General features: G+C 43.8%; 1 protein-coding gene across 1 annotated transcript in view; it reads right to left on the bottom strand.

Annotated features, from left to right (window-relative positions):
* The window catches only part of RAB3GAP2 (RAB3 GTPase activating non-catalytic protein subunit 2), a 2371691-nt gene that overhangs the window by 1837723 nt on the left and 512014 nt on the right, over window positions 1–21954 (bottom strand). The window contains exon 12 of the mRNA XM_069608591.1: window positions 20165–20254. Coding sequence (XP_069464692.1) covers window positions 20165–20254 — 90 coding nt within the window. The remainder of the gene's footprint in view (window positions 1–20164; window positions 20255–21954) is intronic.

Raw genomic sequence — 21954 nt, forward strand, 5'->3', positions numbered from 1 at the left:
ACTACTGCTCATATACTCTTGAGATAAGCCTGGATGCACCGCTACTCCTACCACTTTAACATAGTAGTACAGGCTTGTACCAAAGGTAAAACTTGTATTGCCACCTGTAGCCTTAATTGTGTGTATTGGTCCCCAAGGGCACTGCACGGGATTCTGCCTAACATCCTCGATCAGGTAAGGTTGAATTTCCCTGAGGAGCCGTAAATAATATGAGCAGTTCTTACTCATTTGCATGACCTGAGTCTTAGCACTCAATGATGCTTCCATGAACATCCCCAGTGTTTTCACTTTACTAACTACTTTTATGGGGGAGTCATTAATGAGGAAGTACTCATACTGATGATTTAACTTGGCCCGAGCTTGGTTTGTTCCGAAGACCATCAGCTCTGTTCTCTTGCTGTTTAGGCACATCCAATTGTTGTCCATCCAGATTTCAATTGACATAACTTTGGCACTATCTTGTGAGTAGTTACCGCTCAGCTCTACCACCAACTGAGTATCGTCTGCGTAGTTCGTGAAGTGTGCACCAATTTTATCTAATACTACACAGAGGAACCTGATGTAAAAGTTGAAAAGGAGCGGTGATAAACTGGCCATCTAATTGTAGAATTTGTCCCCCCAAAAGACCTTGGATTTCCTATCTGAGAGGAAAGATGTTAAACAGTCAATTGCTTCTTTAGAGCAATTTGCCCTCTTCTCAAGTGCCTGTTTGAGCGGTTTGTGATCAAGGAGATCAAAAGCTGCGCTCAGATCAAGAAGTACGAGTAACCCAGTGTTCCCTTTTTCAATTATACTCAGCATATGTATCTTTAAATCAAGCATTGCCATTTCCGTGCTATGAGCAGCTTGGAAGCCCGACTGCTGGTTATGGAAGATCTCATTTGCTTCCACATATGCCTGTAATTGAGACGTGGCAATCTTAACCAGCACTTTAAGGATGAAATTATAATTTGTGATGGGTCTCAGATTTCCTGGGTCCCTTTGATCTAACTCTGGTTTCTTCACCAAAAGGTGTGATGGTTACCGTTCTGATGTTTGTTGGGACAATACCATAACAAAATGATGCATTGACAATTTTTGTGAGTGGTGGGGCAAAGGTATTAATATTCTCCAGAATTAGTTTCGGAGGGAGGACATTTTCGGTGCATGTAATTTGTTTCATCAGGCCAGCGTTTTAACCATATCCTCTGCAGTAATATTGTGAAAATTGAAAGTTCTGGTGATTTAGTGTCATTCTCCCAGTAGACAGGTCTGCCTGGCCTAAAGATGTTTTTTGGGCTTCTTTTATCAAATCCCTGGCCTTTTTGATTTTACCTGTGAAGGCTGTTTGAACTTTATCGCAGTCTTCCTGGGATGGTGAGAAAGCGGGAGTTAATGCTTTTGGCTTTTCAATTGATTTGAGGATTTCAAACAATCTACTGGTGGAATTTACGGCTGACCTAATTTGTTCATTCAAATAATTGTTTTTTGCCTCACAAATACCCTTTCTATAGGTTTTCTCACTCATTCAAACTTCCCTTGTTGCTCAGTGATGGGGTCTTCTGCCATCTGTCTTCTCTTTTTCTTTTTTCAGCTCAACTAATGTGGAGTTAAACCATTTCTGATGGTTTTTATTTGGTCTGACCAGCTTGGTTTTTAATGGTGCTTTCTGATTCACCAATTCTTCCGCATGATATAGAAAATTTGAGATGAGTTCACCACATGAGTCTTCCTTTTTGGAATCCCTCAAGACTTTCTTTATGCACTCCTCTCGATGTACCGGCTCATTTTTTTGTAATTCCTACTACACAGCCTCTTTGGCTCATTGCCCTTGTTTTTCTGATGGGGTCTTTTATGGACAGCGTGAAAACTACTTTAAAGTGGTCCGCCCTGATGCATGGCGTGGTTTTATATCCACTGGTCTCTACATTGTGTGCGACAATCCAGTCCAGTTGGTTCCCATTTTCCATAGTGGGATCAGTGTTCATGACCCGAAAGTCAATGTCATTCAATGCGTTCTCAAGGTAAATGGCCTCTTTATCTTTTGGGTTACTGTACCATCTACTAAAATCACCCAGCACCAGGGTGGCTGTCTTAGTGCCCTTCAAGATGTTTAGTTGCTGTGTAATGTCGTTGTCGAAATCTGATTCAAGAGATGTGGTCTATATAACAGGATAAGGTTGATGCTGCCGTTTTCTGTGGGGGTATGTTTAAGATGTAAAATTTCACATCCTCTGCTTATTATTGTGGATGGGAACATATGAATGGAGTCTTTGACTATCATTGCGACCCCCTTCCCCATGCTCCCAATCCTGTCTCTCTGTTTTTGAGGTAAATAACATATCGTGCAGGGACAGCGATGCCGCATTTGGGCCCTATGGGATCCTGCAGCCATGTTTCGGTGATACATGCAATGCCCAAATCTTCCTCTAATATTAAGTCATGGATATCCTGTGCATGTTTGTTTTAAGAACAAGTGTTTACCAGACATACTTTGAGTTTCCGAAGTTTTTTGTCCCTATTTGCCGGCAGGATCTTACGAGGCATAACATCCTTTTTCCTATGAGTCTTCCGAGACTGACCGTGAATCTTGGTTGTACGTACCGAGAGGTGTTGTTCCTGAAATGTAAGACTATAAATATTTTCCTGTGTCTTAGATTTGTAAAGCAATTTGCTTTTTCTGTCTGCTCAAAATTTGACCGACGGTTGAAGACAAGCATGGGAGGCTCTAGGAAAGCTGCTGCCATAAGGGAAGCTCACTTATGCAAAGATGACGACTCAAGCAGAGATAGAGAAGGCAAGGAAGACAGAGTATATGGCAGAGTAAAGTTAATTTTCTCCCCTTAAGCTGCTCCCCGATCATCAGGACTGAGAAGGAGTTGGAACTCGTTAAACACTTCCTTCTGATGCAGTTTAGCATGTACCTTCTAACACAATCAGTCCTTTGCGGAGGATGATAGACCCTGTATTTTCAAATGTTTGCTGGCATAGTGTGTTGCTGCAGTTTGTGTCACGGCAGAGTAAAAGGAATGAGTGTCACTGTGGAGTGGTGTCTCTTTTCAGGTCTGAGTGCCTTTTCAGGGTTGAGTGAATTGTCATTACCCACAGTGACGGTGAGTATGTTGCGTCTTATCAGCACACAATGGAGGTGCCCAAAGCATGCAAAGTGTCTGGCCAGCATTATCAGTGTCTCACTAATATTGAGAAGGCTTCATCTGCATCAGTTTTAACTTGTGGACCTCAAACGTGCCTCATATACGTCCAAAATCCACCACAAACGATAGGGGGGCCAGACTGACACTCACCTGTGGAGTGCCAAATGGCAGAATGTAAAAAGAGAGGAGCTGCCAATACTAAACGATCTTAACCCCTGATTAAGTATCTTTTTCTGAAGGGGGATCCAAGGACTAAAAGGAGACTACTGTTGGCTAATCAACCTGTAGCAATTCCAATCTCAGAAACAAACGCAGGGACACTGAAACCTGTGGTGGAGGAAGTGGAAGTATAATAGCAGAACTCCTGCTTCTGTCTCAACTGACAACTGCTCTGGTAGATATCCATTTTTCTTTCCTACTGTATGCTCTACCACAGAATGTATGGGTAAAGTACCTATCCATCAAAACATCCCACCTAAGAGGAAGTCCAAATACTAAAAGGTGGAAACTGTGATGAAGTCCACAAACTGAATCTTATTGTGGAGGCGGGTGTAACTAAGCGGCTGTGGGCTACCACCTGAAGTATACACCTGGGGCAGCAAGGGGAGAATCCCCTGTTTATCTGCCTTCCCTGAAAAGCAGGAGTCTAGGGATTGCCACATGAGTCCCAACCTAACATCTGCCCTTTTAAGGACTCAAGCAAGTCAGTGATTTACAGTACTGTGTAAAGATTTGCTCCAGTATAACATACCGGACGAATGGCACTTCATTGCCAAAAGCATGAATGCAAACTGGCCCCCACCTGTTTCCCTAACCATGTAAGACTCATCCAGACAGAAGAGGGATGCTCTGTCCCACTGTGGAACCTACATGCTCACATGCATGCACAATGACCCACGCAACATGCATTTCAAGATGGAGGAAGCGGTTTATGAAGCTGAGGTGCAGCTAAACGAGTTCTCTACACTATGTTATCCAACACAGGTGAAACGCAGAAAGCATTCAATCTCACCAATCATTTACGTGAAACACCCAAGGTACATGGCTGCAACCTCTTAACCCGAACCCCAGCCTCAGGGGAGGAGCACCAGCAAAGATTTTTTTTCAAAAATGGCAACGTGCAGTCAGAATTGGGTTTTTGGAGGCTGAGGTGACAAAGGAAAAGAGGCAGACTGGAGAGAAGGCCATTTTGGGCACAAGCGGAGAGGAAAAGGGGAGCAGCAACGGAAGGAGGAGGAAAGGGGTTAGGTCAAAGAAGAGAGTTTGGAGAGGAGAGGAGCAGAATAGAGATGAGTGGAAGGAGGCAGTGGAGCCGATTTGGAGGAGATGGGGAACCAAAGTAATCACCAGGGGAAAAAAGGAAGGGAGAGCAAAGGAGATTACATTGGAGGAAGGAGGAGTGTTAGAAAAGCCAGAGACATTTTAGTACTACCCAGGGAGGGGAATGGATTGAGGAGGAGGATAGTGTAGGTAATATAAGGGATCAAGAGTAAGACCCGGACACAGTAACAAGTTTCAGTATGAAATAGGACTTTTATTGTCAAAATAATAAGAAGAGGGGTTGGGGGAAATCCTACCTGCCCATAAGTCAATGAGGGATTTCCCTGCCTCAACATAACTAATGAACGTCTCTGTAAGGATGTTGAACAAAAAAAGTCCTCTGTCCTGTGTCCAAAAACCCTAAACTGACCCTTACACTCAATATTATTTGTACAAGGGGATTTCTGTAAGTTATGCATTTGTAGCTTTCTCTCAAAGGTCTGAACATAGTTTTAAGGTGCATAATAGAAAAGGAATACAAGTTCTGCCAGAGGAAGGGATCCTCCTATGTTTCTTCTAGTTTTTCATTGTCTATCTGGTGCCTCCGGACAAAGGCCAACAATGTTCCACTGTTCCAAACAAAAAAAGGGGGTGCACTCAAATCTTCTGATGATTATGTTCACCATGAACATTCTTTTGATCTCTAACCATACCATCCAATGCTGGTGATGGGGGCTGTAATGAAACTATGTACCAATATGTACTGATTCTGAATGTATTGGCCCAAAGATGTTGGTTGACAATTCTTGCTGCCACTGGTTTCACTGTTGATGTATGGTCTCTGTGACTGGTTTGCAAAATGCGCTCAATATATGTATAGCTACTAGCCCTGTTGATGAACAAGTTTTCTGAAATGCACCGGCATTTGTAGCATTTTGGCATAGGCCGCTGACCGTGGTCATTTTATACACAAATATAGCTGGTCTTTTTACGAGTAAAGAGTGTTGGTGTCATCACTTTCAATGAAAACATGCAAATAAGAAATTGCATTAATAGCTTAATTGAATATTTCTCTAGCCATTGAGCTAGACTTAGGGTGTGCAACACGCACCATAGGCTTTCTAGCCTAGTTTTACATTGATACCATATTTTCGATGCCCCATGCAAAGGTATTTTTCTGAACGGATATGCACCCCAAACTCGATTTACCTAATATCAATCGATAGCTAAATAACCATACTAGATCTAAAATAAGCAGTGCCCACTCACCCACGTTGTTTTGAATGACCAAAGCTGAGCTACAACTGTTAGATCTGTGGTCACTTTCTGGAAATGTACGAGGCACAGAGAATCTTGGGAGAGGAGCTGATCTTCCCTATGTACTGAACTGATAAAAAACGTTTGTGCAGGTGATTTAGGAAGATGTGATAGCCCCTAAGAGACTGGGTGACTTGGGAGAGAGTTTTCCAGACTGTTGTACTTTAATAACTAGGAGAACCTTGTGAGCCCTTTTTATTCCATTGATTTAAGTTTGCATTTTCAGCTTTGTCAGCCGACTCTGAATAAAATCAGTAAAAATAGACTTTTGCATGTTTTGCATGTCTCCTTGATTAATCCCAAAGGTCACAGGACATTAAGGCACTTACTGCTCTAATAAAGAAGGACTGATGGTAATGGTGTACTAAATAACATCAGACATTGCTCAAATAAAAGGCACCATCAAGAGCCAAGGCGACAAACATATCTTATTACATCTCTCATCAAGCATTCATCAGATTACAAAACATGGACCAAACACACACCTTCACGAAACCTGGGAAAGGAAGGAATTATTTTGTTAATGTACCCCAATGGATAACACAATTTTGTTAGACATTAAGATTAGCTTTTGATATACTGAAAGATCGTTTGCCCCAAAATAATCGAATTATCTCTATTTATATGTGTGATTATGTGTTTGAGTGCCTTCTGCTCGCCTTTGACTTTCCACTGGCTTGGCCTCTGGAACAACAGCATCAGAATATGTGATACACCACATTTCAAATTGCTTTCTGCCATCTGCCGTTCAGCTGATCGAATGAAGGCTCTCATTTGGATGCAGCCGCCAGGCTGCAGCTGCTGGTCTGTTTTCATGCAGGAACCAGAGGTCACAGAGGGGCCACACAGCTCATAGGATTTCACAACCAACACTCATTCACCTTGCTGCACATGCATGGGCTCATTACTGCCAGTCTTGCATGCTCAAACCCTTTGTATAAGAACCCAAAGTCAGAGAGAGAGCATTTGGTTCACTGGACTCTGACTTGGAAACTTGGCGTTGTACTTAACAGGAAAATGTGATGCAGAGTTAGCTGAGAAGGCTTGAAGCTATTCACAAGTGAAACGATGCCCCATCTTCAGAGGGCAGAGTCTTTCTGAAGCAAGTTACATGTATGGCACTTATACGTATCGGCCATGTGATATATATGGAACATTGTTTGTGGCTACCTTATATCCCAGTAAAATATTTTTAAGGATTAATATCGTAGTATGTGGTGTAGATAGGGGTTTAAAAAGCACTTGATCACCAAAAGGCTTCTTGGTGCTGGTTTCTTGACATCTTGACTGAGGGCCAAAACAAATCAACTGGTGTGCAAACAGAAAAGCTTTTAGGAAGCACAGAAATGCCAGGAAATTGCCTGAGAGCCAAATATCCTGAGGAAACTAGAGAGATGATGGGTGTTTGCAAAGTAAAGATGATGACTTGGAGTGTAGATCTTGATTTTGGAGAAAAATATTAGACCAATTCTGTGATTCTTAGGATGTACTATATGCAAGGCTTAAAAGAGATTCAGTAGTTTAGTTAGCGTAGAGGTCAAATTAGCACGAGGCTATCATTTATCTGGAGGTGGTGTACAAGAAAATATGGGAGGACAATTCAAGGACATTACCATAGTCCACTGTGAGAACACCACAGGTGAGACTGTAGTAGCGCCAAGCTCAAAGGGCAAGAAAGAGGACTTGATCAGCTGAACCTCTGATGAACGAGTACATTGTCAGCTAAACTGCCATGTGATCTAGCAAATTGAAATGGAAGGACACCTTCAGATCGTTCCACTTACCACTCACTGAGAGCACAACACATGTCAGCATCAGTTTCAATCTCTTAAAGGAATAGTGCGCTCAAAAATATTATTGTCCCGAGGGTTCGGGTATGTGTTTTTAAGCATACTTTGATCGATCGGACAACCATTTCCTATGCACCTTACCGTAGTTTTCCTCTTTTTTTACACATGCGAAATCAGACAGCTGGGCGCGGCCATCTTGTGTTAATATTATCCGTTGCTGCATCGCCCTAAGGTTAACTGCCCTGGCAGCACTAAATCATATCCCCGCCCCTGAGGCTGAGATCACTAGACTTGTACTGCCCATTTCACAACGCCAATGCACGTCTCGTGTCAACATTCTCTGCGCTTCAGCTAATGATGTGTCTCCATGGAAATGGCAGGACGCCCCTTTCCTCAATAGGTATAAACAGACCGCTTCTCATCAGACAGCATCAGATTTGCTTTTCCAATCGTTTCACTGTCTTTTTTTGAGTATTCTGTGCCTCGTTTCTGTGCTGTGGTCAGCTACCTTCCTTGCTCGTATTACGTGAGAACAGATACTAGTACCATTACTATCCATTTTTATTTTGCCCCATAATGGCAACAATACAGTCCTAACAGTACAAGCTGGAGTATTCAGAGGCGGAATTACTCGAAAGAGAAAGATGCGGAAACTATGGGGATTCGGACGACAGTTGGGAGGACGATTCAACAGATCAAGAGCCTGAGCCTAGTCGCATGGACGACGTCTCCACCTGGTGTACCTACAATCGATGCGCGGTAATGCCAACTGAGGAGAACTGCTGCTGCTGAGAAAACTCTGGATGCTTGTCCTACATATCGGAAGACGAGACACGGCCGCAATGCGTTACCAAGCTGCATGACTTCAGGGCAGCCTGCCTCACAAGGTCGTGTTCAGGATTATGATGGTGCTTATGCGGCACGTTTTGGAGTCTACTCTTCCGCACCGACCCAACGAAAATACGGCAGCAGCAGTAAGAAGTGACAACCAGGTCCTGATTGCGCAGCACACTACTTTGCTTAGTGGAAGTCTGTTTACGCAAGTCTGCAGCAGCTAAAGGTTACACTTAGCTGAGTACTAACAGTCGCCAGTACAAACGACATCTGGATTTGAGCATTACACAGAGTAGTCGTTGTCTATTTAGAAGACCCGACACCAAACAGATTCTTGTGCCCAAAGGGAATATTCAGACCATTGTTGACACGTCCCCCTCAAAGGTTCCACGGAGGGATGCCTTGCTACCACACTTCATCTTGTATGAAGACTAAGATCATCAGCTTAGTCTGGAACAGGCTGAAGTTAAAATTCGAGGCTGCTTTTTGTTTTTAATATAGTTTTGTGTTGTTGGTTCCCCTGAAGAAGTCTACAGACAATTGACAGAATTTGTTGTTGTGAGATAGACGAAACATGTTGGGTTACATACACTGATAAATTAACAGTGTTTATAATTGGCATCAGGTTGAAATTGAGGTCCCCTCAAGGCAGTATTAGGGAGACTAAAAAGAACAGATTTTTCTGGCTAGGCATCCTCAAAAAAGAGGACGTGTCTGTTTCTGCCCAACCAACTTAGTATTGCACTTTATTAGCTAATTTGCACATTTCCATTGCACTAAGAAATTAATTGGTGATAACACTACACTATTGGTTTAGTTTTGTATAGGAAGAGTGTTTTATGAATATTTTATGTATGGTTTTACTTCAAATCAATTTTAGGATGAATTATATAAGCAAATATAGTAGATTTGTGCCTCTTAGAGTGGTGTGTTTTGAATATTTGTATTTTCACAATATATGTGTGTTTCTTGACAAAAAAAAACATATATTATGATTTAAAGAAAATTTACTGACTTAGGACCTATTTGGTACATGGCCTCAGTCAGGCATATGATGGACTAAAGAAGAAAAGAGATAAAGATTGAGTTTCTTTAGGTTTTGATTGTCCATAGGCAGACAGAGGGCTGAACCTAACGGTCTATAAACTAGCCCGACCCAGTCTCTTCATTGTTTGATGTGCTTATGCACGAACTTCGCACAACAGTTCGCCCTCGCAATCCAAGTAATGAGTAAGTGTACTCTAGTTCTGATGTCACTTAGGCCACTACCATTTCATGGTTGACTCCTATATTGTCGTAACTTTGACCTATCACTGCCAAATGAATGCAATCTTGCAATTTTATACATCACACGCAGTTTTGGGAACTCATAGTGGTCTTCTTACGTTTATTTCATGTATAACCATGACGCAATATTTCTTTATGTCCCAAATGTAATGGAATGCATAGTCGTTGAATATTGTAATGTATCCAAGTAACATTTGTACTGGCAACAATGCCATTGGATACAAGATTGCATTTTCAACTAAGGTTTTATACACTTATCTTGTTAATTTAAAAACAGTTTGCATCTTTCTCTTCCACAGGTGGTACAGGCTGGTGGCCTATCATTCATTTACATGGTGGCTTCATGGGAGGCTTGGACACCGTGTACGATGAGTAATACCTGCCTGTGTCGTTTGTGCCAGTTGAGACACATTCGCCAGTGACAGCTGTCAGTACAGGGGATTTTCCCATACTGTGCTGCAACCCAAAGTTTATAATGTGTAGTACATTTGTGCCATCAAAATCAGCAACAAAATAAAATCCAACTGAACTTTTATGAATGGTTGTTTTAGGTTTTCAGTGAATCAAGTGTGTCTCCATTCAGCAGTGCTCCAGGCCTTTCCTGCATGCCTCATACCCATCCACCCCCCCTCCATTATCAACGGCAGTTCGCACCAGTGGATGTGCGCTGCTAAAGGGGGCTGGCAGGGGTGGGAACAGCCAAGGTGCCAAACACCATGTTCACTTCAAAGGTATCTTAGGCGCAGGGGCCATTGTTCACATGCCCTCCTCAGACCCAGGGTCTCCAGGCAGGCACCCCTGAAGCAGGCCCGTGCCTCTGCAATCCACATAAGTGTGTTTCGATTCAGCAGTGTTTCGGCCCTTTCCTGCATGCCTCTTGGCCTTCCCCCCCTACCCTATCAATGACTGTTAGCACCTGTGACCGTGCCCTGCCAAGGTGGCTAGCAGGGTGGGAACGGCCAAGGTGCCACATACCATGTACACTTCAAAGGTATCTTACGCGCAGGGGCCATTGTACACATGGCCTAGCTAGACCCCGTGTCTCCATACAGTCTCTCCTGAATAAGTCCGCGCCCCTGCAATTCACATGAGTGTGTCTCCATTCAGCAGTGTTCCGGCCCTTTCCTGCATGCCTCATGCCCCTCCATCCACCCCTCAAGAATCAATGACTGTTAGCACCTGTGGCCGTGCCCTCCCAAGGGGGGCTGACAGGGGTGGGAACGGCCAAGGTGCCACACACCATGTACACTTCAAAAGGTATCTTAGACGCAGGGGCCATTTTTCCCATGCCCTCCTCAGACCCAGTGTCTCCAGGCAAGCTCCCCTGAAGCAGGCAGCGCCCCTGCAATCCACATAAGCGTGTCTCTCCCTTCAGCGCTGTTCTAGGCGTTGTCTGCACGCCTCATGCCCATCCATCCCGCCTCCATTATCAACGGCAGTTCGCACCAGTGGATGTGCGCTGTCAAAGGGGGCTGGCAGGGGTGGGAATGGCCAAGGTGCCAAACACCATGTACACTTCAAAGGTATCTTACAGGCAGGGGCCATTGTTCACATGGCCTGGCCAGACCCAGTTTCTCCAGGCAGGCTCTCCTGAAGCAGGCCGCGCCCCTGCTATCCACATAAAACCACGCCATATACACGTCACTCATTCACATACACACCCACTTTTCTAATTCTTTATAAACCACTTGATATTTATCATGAGAACATCTTTGAGCACTGCAAGTCAACTGGTGAACGTGCTAACTGAGAACTTCTGTGACCATGGAGAGTCAGATCATCATCGTGCTACCTGTGAACATCTCCCTGTTCTCCTGCTACTAACTAGCCTGCTTGCTGAATCTAACTGTTTGTTGGTCAAGGTAAGGGAAGGTCACCTAATCATATCTCCTTGATCTTTACATTTCTATCTATTTCGAACGAACGTTACCAGTAGTGTAATGTTTATTCATCTCATTACCATTGTCATTGACTTGAGTTTAATTTGTTCTGTTATCGATATATAGCAATTGTCATCAGTGTAAATTGGGATCGAATTGCATCCTTCGCGGACCGTGTCTATAAGCATGTTTCCTTTCAATGCATGATAGTACATTCAAGGGATGAATAACATGTTACGATTTGCGTCACATCAATGAAATTTATATGAAAGTTATCCTGGAATACAGCCGGCTACGCTACACAGGTTTTGCTTCGGTGACCAAAACATAGATTGCATAGAAAAATATATGATATAATTCCATCTTTCTCACGCTTTTATGCAAAAGAATTTTTTAATGGTGCAGACTTTTTTAAAATTGAATTTCCGTCAATGCCTGCATGTACGGTTTACGGTTGCCTTTCTAAGACCCATAACAAACCTAAAGGCACAATAATGCATTTATTCCAGAGGAATGTATCTAATAAGAGAATGGGTCAGATATTGCGGATTTTCACCAGAAGGGCTTGAAAGTAGAGCCCATGATGTCTTGGTGGACTTGAGGGGTGATCAATTCCGCCTCTGCAGCCTGCACTTTGCCCTGAATATACGACCAATCGCAGTACACAAAGAAGCATTGAATCAGAACGCCTCGTAAATTGCTTCCAAATGCAATTCCGACTCTATTCATGCACACGCTGCCTCAGGTAAGTCACAGTTCCTGATTTAGCTGTAGGCCTTGGGGTACTCAACAGGTAACTACATGGACGGATTGGTGTTTTAGGTGTAAATGTCCCTTATAATACTTTTAATATTTACAAGATCGTATTGCTTTATAACTAAACCCCATTTTGCTATACATCTGTCCTTCGTTTTAGGAGCATCATAGAAAACTATTTATGGGCACAGATAACTATGCTATAGTGCCCTTGGATATGAGCATAATCTTTTCATAATCTGTTGCTTTACATGTCATTTTTTTTAGGTTAGCATTTCAAATTCAAATCCAATTTTCCCTTTACAACTCCATGACAATGCACTAAATAGGAAGAAGCAAGATAATGCATCCATGTCTTTCCCGGAGTCAACAACAATTTTGAGCGCGTATCAGGTAGTTTCATTTCGCTATTCAGTTCCAGAAATGATTTATGCATGGAATTAGAGATACTATGATAAAGTTTACGTATCCTGTCATTTGTTTACATAATGTTTCATTGATTGATTTTTATTGATATGTTCATTGTCTGCATCCCATTATGTGTGTTCAATTTCACTTTTTTCATCCATACTAAAACAAGTGTTACAGGGTGATGCTGGTACTTCGACTACAATTACATCATCCTTTCAAGCTGATACAGAGCCTGAGGTAGGCGTACTGACAGTTCCCTTGAATGAAAGAAAGTGTATTGTACATCTGATACTATTAGACAGTGACATCATTATAATCGAGCATCTTTTGCAAAAAACGATTGAGTGCAACATTACAATCAGTGGTTCGAAATGTATATTTTGACTAAATGACGTACACAGTGTACAAGGGTATCTATGAAACCGTGTGTGCAAGGAAATAAATTGATTTCAAATAAGATTTACTTTTTTTTAATCAATATTCTATTCTGGGCATTTATACAAGATCAGGAAATAGAAGAGCAGGCACGTGGACCCGGGGTGGCGGGCCAACTTGCTGGTGCAGTCGTTACAGTGAAGAACACGGTTTCAAAGAAAATCAAGAAAGAAAGGGTAACTAGCAAACAAGCGCATTTACAAAAAGTGTTTTTGGCAGGTGTCTTTATAACATGCTTTATTTTTATATCTAAAGTGCTATATACTGTATGTTGGTGTTACATTGAACATGTTTTCACAACCCCTCTCCTAGAGGCCCAGAAGTAAACAAACTTTGATGACACAGACCGCTACTGAAGCCACAGATGCTGCTTGCTAAACTGATTTCACCATGGAGCAACTATTATTTGAGGCACAGCGTATTTAAATCAATAAGCAGACTCGAGATGCTTAGGCACAATGGCCAGAAAATGAATTGAATGTGACCGGAGAAGCCAGCAAAGTGTTGTTGGACCATTGCTACAATGCGAGAACTCCACAAGGTGAAGATGAAACTGAATATAATGTTGATGCTTTTGAATTATTCGCAGACCACTTGACACAATCAACACCAGCAAAAAAGGGCCACTCAACAAACAATCGACATTGATGTTTTCTCTGATTCGTGTTCAAATAACACAAGCTAAATTAACAGAGACTGAAGCCACAACACAATTGACCGAGGAACTTGCCAAAGATCTCGACTACAGTGCGTTCTGGTCCACCACAGTTGAATCACAAACCACATTCATGCAGGACGATAGTCTAATACAGGATCCCAAATACATTGTATTCGACAGCTGCCTGACGGAGATAATACTGATGCTGAAATGTGTACATCCAGTGTGGGGGGATGATGAGGGAGAATGCACGAAGCCATTGTTGAATGTGACTCGTGTATCACAAGGCACTAAGTTAAAAATACAAGCAACCTGTGATCTGCTCCATGTAAAATATTCACGGTCCGCTCAACCGATGCTGGGGAAAGTGGCATCTGGAAACTTTCAGTGGCTCTACTTTTAAGAAGTTGTCCAGTTCCTTTCTAAAATGCAGTACTACAAATATCAACGTGAATATTTATTCCCTGCTATTAGGGAAGCATGGAAAATTGAACAAATGTAAATTGCAAGGAAATTCTCTGACAAACGGTTCAGGCTAGCTGGCGATGGAAAGTGTGACAGCCCCGGATTTTCAGCAAAGTACTGCACATGCCACTTTCAGGACATGGAAACTAAAAAAATTGTGAGTTCGGTGGTCATGCAGGTGCCCGAATGTAAATCCTCAGTGGCCATGAAGAAACATGGTTTCATCAAATCCCTGGAAGATCTCCAATAGAGGGGAATGCAAATTGACCTCATAGCCACGGTCAGGCATGTTTCAATAGCCAAGACCATGAGAGAGCAGTTTCCAAATATTTGCCATCAATTTGATGTATGGCACATTGCCAAATCAGTCAATAAAAAAATATCAGCTGCTGGAAAAAAAAAGGTTCTGAAAATATTTTACAGTGGTCCCAGTCTTTCAGCAACCATCTTTGGTGGAGCTCCAAAACTTGTGGTGGGTCTGTGGAAATTCTACTAGAAAAATGGCGGTCACTAATGCACCACTGTTCCAACGTTCACTCTGAGGACGGAAAATCAACATTTCCACCAATGTGCACATGGACCTTTGTCGCCGAAGTAGGAACTCAAGAAGAAGTGGTTGATTCCATCTTCACCTCCACACAAAGCTCTTGAGAAGATCGTGTTTGATAAAACTCTATCAAGAGATCTGAAGGGACTCACAATTCTGTCACACAGGAGATTTGGAGGTGTTCCACATAATGTGCCTACAGTACAGACTCAAGAGATTGCATTTCGGCATAGATGGGATGCAATATAGGACATTACTAGCGGTATCAGCGCATAACGAGAACATAGGGCGTGATCAATCGAGGACTGAGGGAAACTTTGGAATGCTTTGTTACACAATGGTCTTCACAAAAAGAAGCAAAAAAGGGGTGGTCAAGCCAATATACCAGGAAATGGAATTCGATTTTGTGAAAGATCTTATTACGACTGTCTTGGACATACATACTCACGGAATCGTGCACGATTTTGTTCAGAGGACACATACATTACCACAAAACATTGCAAACGTGCCCTGTCCACCTAAAGCAGAGCTCGTGGAACAGTTCACTTCCCGGCTCAAGTGATTACCATCTATTTCTTTGTTCAACAATGTTTATATAAAGTGTCCAAATGAAGCATCCAATTTGTCTTTTGGAATCTATCCTCTTTGTCAATTTCTTTTCCCAACAAGTGCCTTTTTGAGAATGCCATACAATGTAATGCTGTGCTTTCACACTTCCCAGTTTCGTCGAGCTATTGTGGGACCTTCACTGATCGTGGGAGGGTCAGATGGATAACAGCATGAAAGCAACTTTGGGGTTCTGCAGTTGCCTTACCAAACACTTGACCCAAATAGCTGAATAAATATGCGTCCCACAAAAGGAATGAGACCTAGGCTAGATAAGATAATCGGCACGCAAGGACTACTGACTGTGAGCAAAACAGCACATCAAAGGGGGTTGTTGGTGAAAAACAGCTGCACTCTGACCCATTTTTTCATGGGAGCATGTGTTGGGGGTTGTTGCTAATGTAAGGAAGGAGTGGGTCGGTGAGCCGCCAACCCCCATTCATTCTACGCAAAAAAAGTGACACCTTGCTCTTGCACTTGTGTGGGACGCTTCATTTACCCTTCTGCAGCCATGGGGTTGGCCTTGACATAAGCAGAGGTGGGGCTATTGCTAGACGCACTTGGACTCCATTTTGTGTACCCTCGACTCCAACTTTAGACTAGGCTGCATTCTGGCAAAGCAAAGTTTCCCCTTCCCCTCAGCAGCGCCGCGCACAGCTAGCACTGACAGACCCCATCTTTTTCCTCCTGCGCCTCCCAAGTCCCTTTCTCACAGATGCGCTGAGACAGGATTTTGCGAACAAAGAATGCATTAATTTCATTCTTCCTCTGAGATCACTGCCCTGTGTGTGATAGGGCCAAACCATGACTTGTAGTTGTTCATCCATCTCAACAAATGTGCTCCTGCACCTCTGACCCATGCTGCTGGAAAATTACTGCTTGTTCAACCTTGTGCCCCTCCAAAGCTATTCTTTTGATGTACCAGAAGTGTGACCCTTCCTTGCTGACCACCCCAGAGTGCCTCCTAATAAGACAAGACCCCAGTCACAGTATATTGTCATAAACTAACGTGTCACGCCACCCCCTTTCTCACTCTGATGTGCCAGACCTGTCGGCTATCAATCCCAACCCCCGCAGGTTGCCTCAGGGGCAAGACCCCCACACCCTTCACCTCGCTAGCGACCCAAAGTGGGATAGTACAAACACACATGTGCAATTTTTAGGCCTTTATTATATACTTAAAAGGTATAGTGATGATCATTATTTAATGCATGTCTAGGATAAGCGTGAAGATCAGTGTGGGGAGTTAGCGCCTTCACTATAGGATGTCTTATCACAGTGGCCGATCTTTGATTTGCAGCCCTCTGAGTCTTACGATGTCAAACGCAGTGGGGGTAGGTGTCAGCGTTACCAGAATATATGACCAATACAGAATATGTATATGGGGGTGAGGTTGAGGTGGTTAGGGTCTGGGAACCAGATGCGTTCAAGGAGAACTGGGGTCATGGGTTCAGGGGACCGTGACCTGGCAGGAGGGGGTTGCAGCAGGGCTTGCTCGGACATTCTCGTACAAGCACATTTTGTCAGGCCTCGAGACTCGCTCCTTGCAAAAAAAAAAGTGTATACGTGATTTGCCATGTGAACAGGAGACGGGCTGAGCTGACAGGTGGTGTGGGCTGGCTGTGGGAGTCGCTAAGAGAGTGCAAAGTTCTCCAGAGGAACATTACCATTAAGGCTTTTGGAAGTAAACTAACTGCAACTGTTTTCATTAAAAAAAAAAATTGCTAGAAATTTCGTGTGGCATTGGTGGATGGCAGCAAACAATGAATTTGTTTTCCAAAAATATTTCTAATGCCACTATGGTCTGAAGGGCTAGTCGATCGTATTTGGAGTCGAAGTCAGCAGCATTGATTTTTGTTTGCAAGCTGAGCAAACCCGCACATCGTACACAGTATAAGGTTCAATTGTTTTTCGACCTTAGAAGAAAGGGAGGATTCCGAAAGGAATGAATGAAGGGAGGGGTGTAATACCGTCAAATATGATAAGGTTCACCATTCCAAAACTGGACAAAGGAACATGTCATTTAATTTTATGAAAATTCGCTGATCTGAACAGAGTCTCTGCGTTACGCTGAGAGAATGGAAATGCTGAATATTGTGTATGTTTTACTGTAGACTATTTTATAGATCAACGAGTCAACGTATCATTAGCCGACCGTTATTGCTGGCTTACATTGTACTGGGTTGTTCTTTGTGGCATACTGCAACGACACGCAAATACAACTTGTGTGTGTACTTGTCTTTGTCCCGGGCACATTGGCAGTCCAGCATTGAAATGCATGTAGTCTGCAACTGGTTTCCCCCAGGTTCCACAACGCCAAATTCTACGCTAATATTTAGTTAAAATGCCGTCTATGTGTTCTTCGAATTGTAGCGTCAGCTTCCCCATCCCATTTCGAGCTGACCATACTCCATAGCACTAACCTCTGAAGCAAATTGTAGACTACTTTCCACGTTGTTTTCTCTGTGTTCCCATTGTTTCACGTCTGTGATCATCATTAGTTATCACACGGAGAGAATTAATGGGTAAAATGATAAATTGTAATAAAGATCAGCTGCTGAGACACATTTCTGTTATGTTTTTGAAACAGCTACATCCTGCCTTTCTGCGATTGTCATCGATTCCAGATACGAACTGACAGGTTTTTTAACAGGCAGCTGCAGATACACTTAAAGGGCTGGATCACATGACTCTTTTGTGGGACGATTGCCACGTGCTGATATGCCCTTACGCGGTACCAGTGATAAGGAGCAACCTGACATCTTTAACGGTGGCCTAGCGGCAAGCTGATGCCCAAGCCTTGCGATTCACGGTGCGTCCAATGCGCTTCTTATACCCAAAAGGAACACCTTGTGACTCACGATAAATATTTGTGGATCGGGAACCAAGACAAAAATTACCCATTTGCTTGAATATGCCAATCGATGTATGTTCTCGGAGCATTTATTGTAAAATAAAAATACATTACAAATTGTACAGTTTTGCTATTTCCTTTAAAAGTATAGTTTTATATTCAAAATTGGGACGCGCCCTGTTCTGAGATGTGTGTTGATATTCTGGGTTCTGTGTCAACCTACGTTAACACGTAGGTGATGACTGGGTGCGTTTGGCTACGCTGCCCAGTAACGTCATGGAGATACACTTTGTTTTTAAAATTCACATTCACATTGGCAGTCTGGTCCCTCATCTGCCTGTCATCTTGAGGCTAAACACATATAATGTGTGGAAACAACAAGCAGGGAGGGAGGTGTCAATCTCATCTCGCCCCAAGTCAGGCACCTATCGTGATTCAGGTGACCTGGGGTCATACCCCCAGGCCTGTGCTGTTCTGTGCCTCCACAGCCTCCTTTGGACCATGCTAGTCAGCACCACCCTGTGTCTGCAAAGGCAGACTGCCTACAGACTCACCATCACCCCACTTTTCGAACAAACATAAGCATTGTTCAAACGCAGAACAAATAAACCCACTCTATGGCCTCTAAAACTTCCACTTCTGTCCACGCATATTAAAAGAAAGCCTTACCAGGTCCCAGAGCATTGCACCCCCGCAACACTCTCCTAACTTGCCATATGCTGTACACTACCACTTCAGATACTGTTTAAGCACTGCACTCCTTCAACACTTCTTTTGCATTGCGTACATAATACAGGTGTTGCACAAAAATTACACCAATACAGTGGCCAATGGCAGTGGCAGATTTAAGGCAAAGGGCACGTATGGGCATGTGCTGCTGGGTCTACAATCACAGACTGAAGTTACCCTGCAGAGTGCTCCACTCAGCCGACGGTAGTGTTAATCAGTTCAATAGCTGTCAGGCTGACTAACGGAAGGGCTCTGTTTTTCCCCTATGGCACCACCCACCATTATGGACATGTCTATGTCGGTACTAACCATTAAGAAGAGGCTGCTATTGCTTTGTGTCTTATTTTTACATGGGCACCGGGCACTTTCTGGACGAGTGGCAGCACAGCACTATCATTTGAGAGCAATGCGTTGCACCTCAGTCACTTTGCACGTGTGGCATAAAATTACATACTTATTTTCAAGTTGGGGGATTTTGACTGGTCAGATCTTACAATTGTGTCTGCAAGTCAACTTGATTTGTTGTAATGAAGGATGGGAAAAATAAATAATGTGGATTTCAGATGGAAATATGAATCTGATTTTCCTTGCACTGAGCAGGTATTCATACGTTTATTTACATGCATGACTTCCTCCGGTATGCAGTTTTTTTCTTTCCTGCAAGTCTGACAATGTTCTTTTTTAATGACTGCTATTCTTTTCTTTTAATAAATGTGTTCCAGTGTAAAGCCGTGACATGTGTTCTGTCAGCAAAGAGTTTGACCATACATGTCCATATGTAGCTAAATGTTTTAGGGTTTGCTCTTTGTGCTAAATTCATATTTCAATCAAACTTTGCATTTGACCTTTTTTATTCTTCACAATGTATGTACATGTAGCTCATCTGTGAGCCTTGCAATTTAAGTCAACATATAAAAGAATAAACACATATTCAACTGCCTTTTGGCATGGCCTATTATGACTGTTTAGATCATGAAACTAATGTCCATGGTAATTTGTGCATCTCCCTGCTATGAAAAATCAATGTTATGTACTTGAACATGTGTCCCGAATGCAGGACATTCAGATCAAGTACCATGAATACTGTACCAACAGTCACCCCCTCCCCCTACACCCACCAAATCTATTTAGCACGATGGCAGTAAAGAGCGCAACACAAAGGTTTTTTTTAGAAAGAAGCACATTGATTCTGTGTACTTACCTTACAGCCAAAGGGGTGGCAGGTTCAACCTTTGGTTTCTGTTTTTGGGCAGGGTCTTCTTCATGTTTGTGCTTCCAACCAAGCCACCCGCTAGAACACAAATGAGAAAATTACCTACAGAGGGAGTTAACAAACGATACAGAAACTAAATATTTCCTGCCACTATCCACACATAGAAACAAGTGCTAAAGATGAGCGGTGAACCAGCCACTTTTACTCCCTAAACATATGGAAATACTACCAACAAAAAAATGGGGTGTGAAAATAATGAAAGTTACTCACCGTAGTGACTAGAGTACTCATAGTCCTTAGTCCCCTTTCCTCCATCCTTGTGGCCGTCCTCAAAATGGGGACAGTACCGGAACCTTTGGCAGTGAAAAATTGAGCTTCCCCTTTAAATTTACTACAGCGTGCAGGGGTGCGGCCCCAGCCATGGAACGCCAACCGAGGCCCAACCCTCCGGCGCTTCACCTCAGTCCCCTTTTAACACATCGGACGCATTAATACCTGGCTACATTCAACACCGGCTTTCCTGATTCAAATGGAATGGTGTGACCACCTTGGGCAGGAAATTAGGATGAGTGTGCAAGATGACCATGTCACTGTGAAACGTAGTGAAGGGCTTGCATGATGACAGGCTGCAGCTCGCCGACACTGCGCGCAGAAGTGAGCGCCACAAGCAGCACAGTCTTCAGTGTCACTAGCCTGATGTCCATCAAGGCCATCGGATCAAAGGGTTTGTGCTGCAAGGCCGCAAGAACCACGTTGAGGTCCCAGACCGGATGAGGCTTGTGTACCTGAGGAAAGACCCTGGACAATCCCTTGAGGTGGACCTTAACCACTGGGTTGGCCGCTGAAAAATCATGCTCTGGGGAATTCTTGTTATCCCAATGGCCGCTAGATAAGTACGGCAGGTGTCGATGCCGGAACGAGCAAGATGCGTGGAAAAATCCAGCACATCGTCCAGGGAACAGGTGAGGGGGTGAAGCCCCTTTTTTTCGCTAGCCCAGTGGCAGAATCTTGTCCACTTTCTCTCGTACTATGCCCGTGTAGAGTGCCTCCTGGCCTCCTGAATGATGTCCCAGTTGTCCTCCCAGAAAAGAGTATGGTGGAGTTTCAGCTGGTCAGGAACCTGGCCGCTAGATCCATCCTTTCCGGATCCGGGTGCTCCACCGCCCTGCACTGCAGTGTCAGAAAGTCCTTGCTGGGGATCGGAAGGTGGACGGGACCCTGAGAGCACCACTGCAGCAGATCCGAAAAACAAACCTTCAATCAGGATGAGGCTGCAGCTCAATGAGGTCCGGAACTTGCAGAGGGTCTGCTGGAGGAGGAAACACATAGCACCTGCGTCCTTGCCAGCAGAGCTGGAATGCTTCCCCCCAGAAACCCCCTGCACCGGCCTGCCCAAGAGGCAAACCGGGGGCACTTTTAAGTCAGAGGAGATGCGAACAAGTCCAGATCTGAAAACACCAATCTCTGGAACAGGGGCAACAAGGAGCTGATGGGCAACTCCCACTCAGGTGTTGAACCCCAAACCGCAGAGCTGGTCCGCTCCTGCTTTGCTGTCCCGGGAGGTGGCCTGCTTAAATCCAAATCCCTTACGTAAGGGCCCATTCCCAGATCGTCACGGCCTCCATGCATAAGAGGGGAGAAAGGGTGCCACCCTGCTAGTTCAGGTAAAACATTGTCGGTTCTGACCAGAACCGCTGTGTCCCTGATGAGCGGCAGGAAAGGCCTTGAGTGGCAGGCCCATGGCTCTCACTTCGAGCAGATTGATATGCAGAAGGGAA

This window comes from Ambystoma mexicanum, chromosome 4q, assembly GCF_040938575.1.
Source record: "Ambystoma mexicanum isolate Mex_15411 chromosome 4q, UKY_AmexF1_1, whole genome shotgun sequence".
Classification (NCBI taxonomy): Eukaryota; Metazoa; Chordata; class Amphibia; order Caudata; family Ambystomatidae; genus Ambystoma; species Ambystoma mexicanum.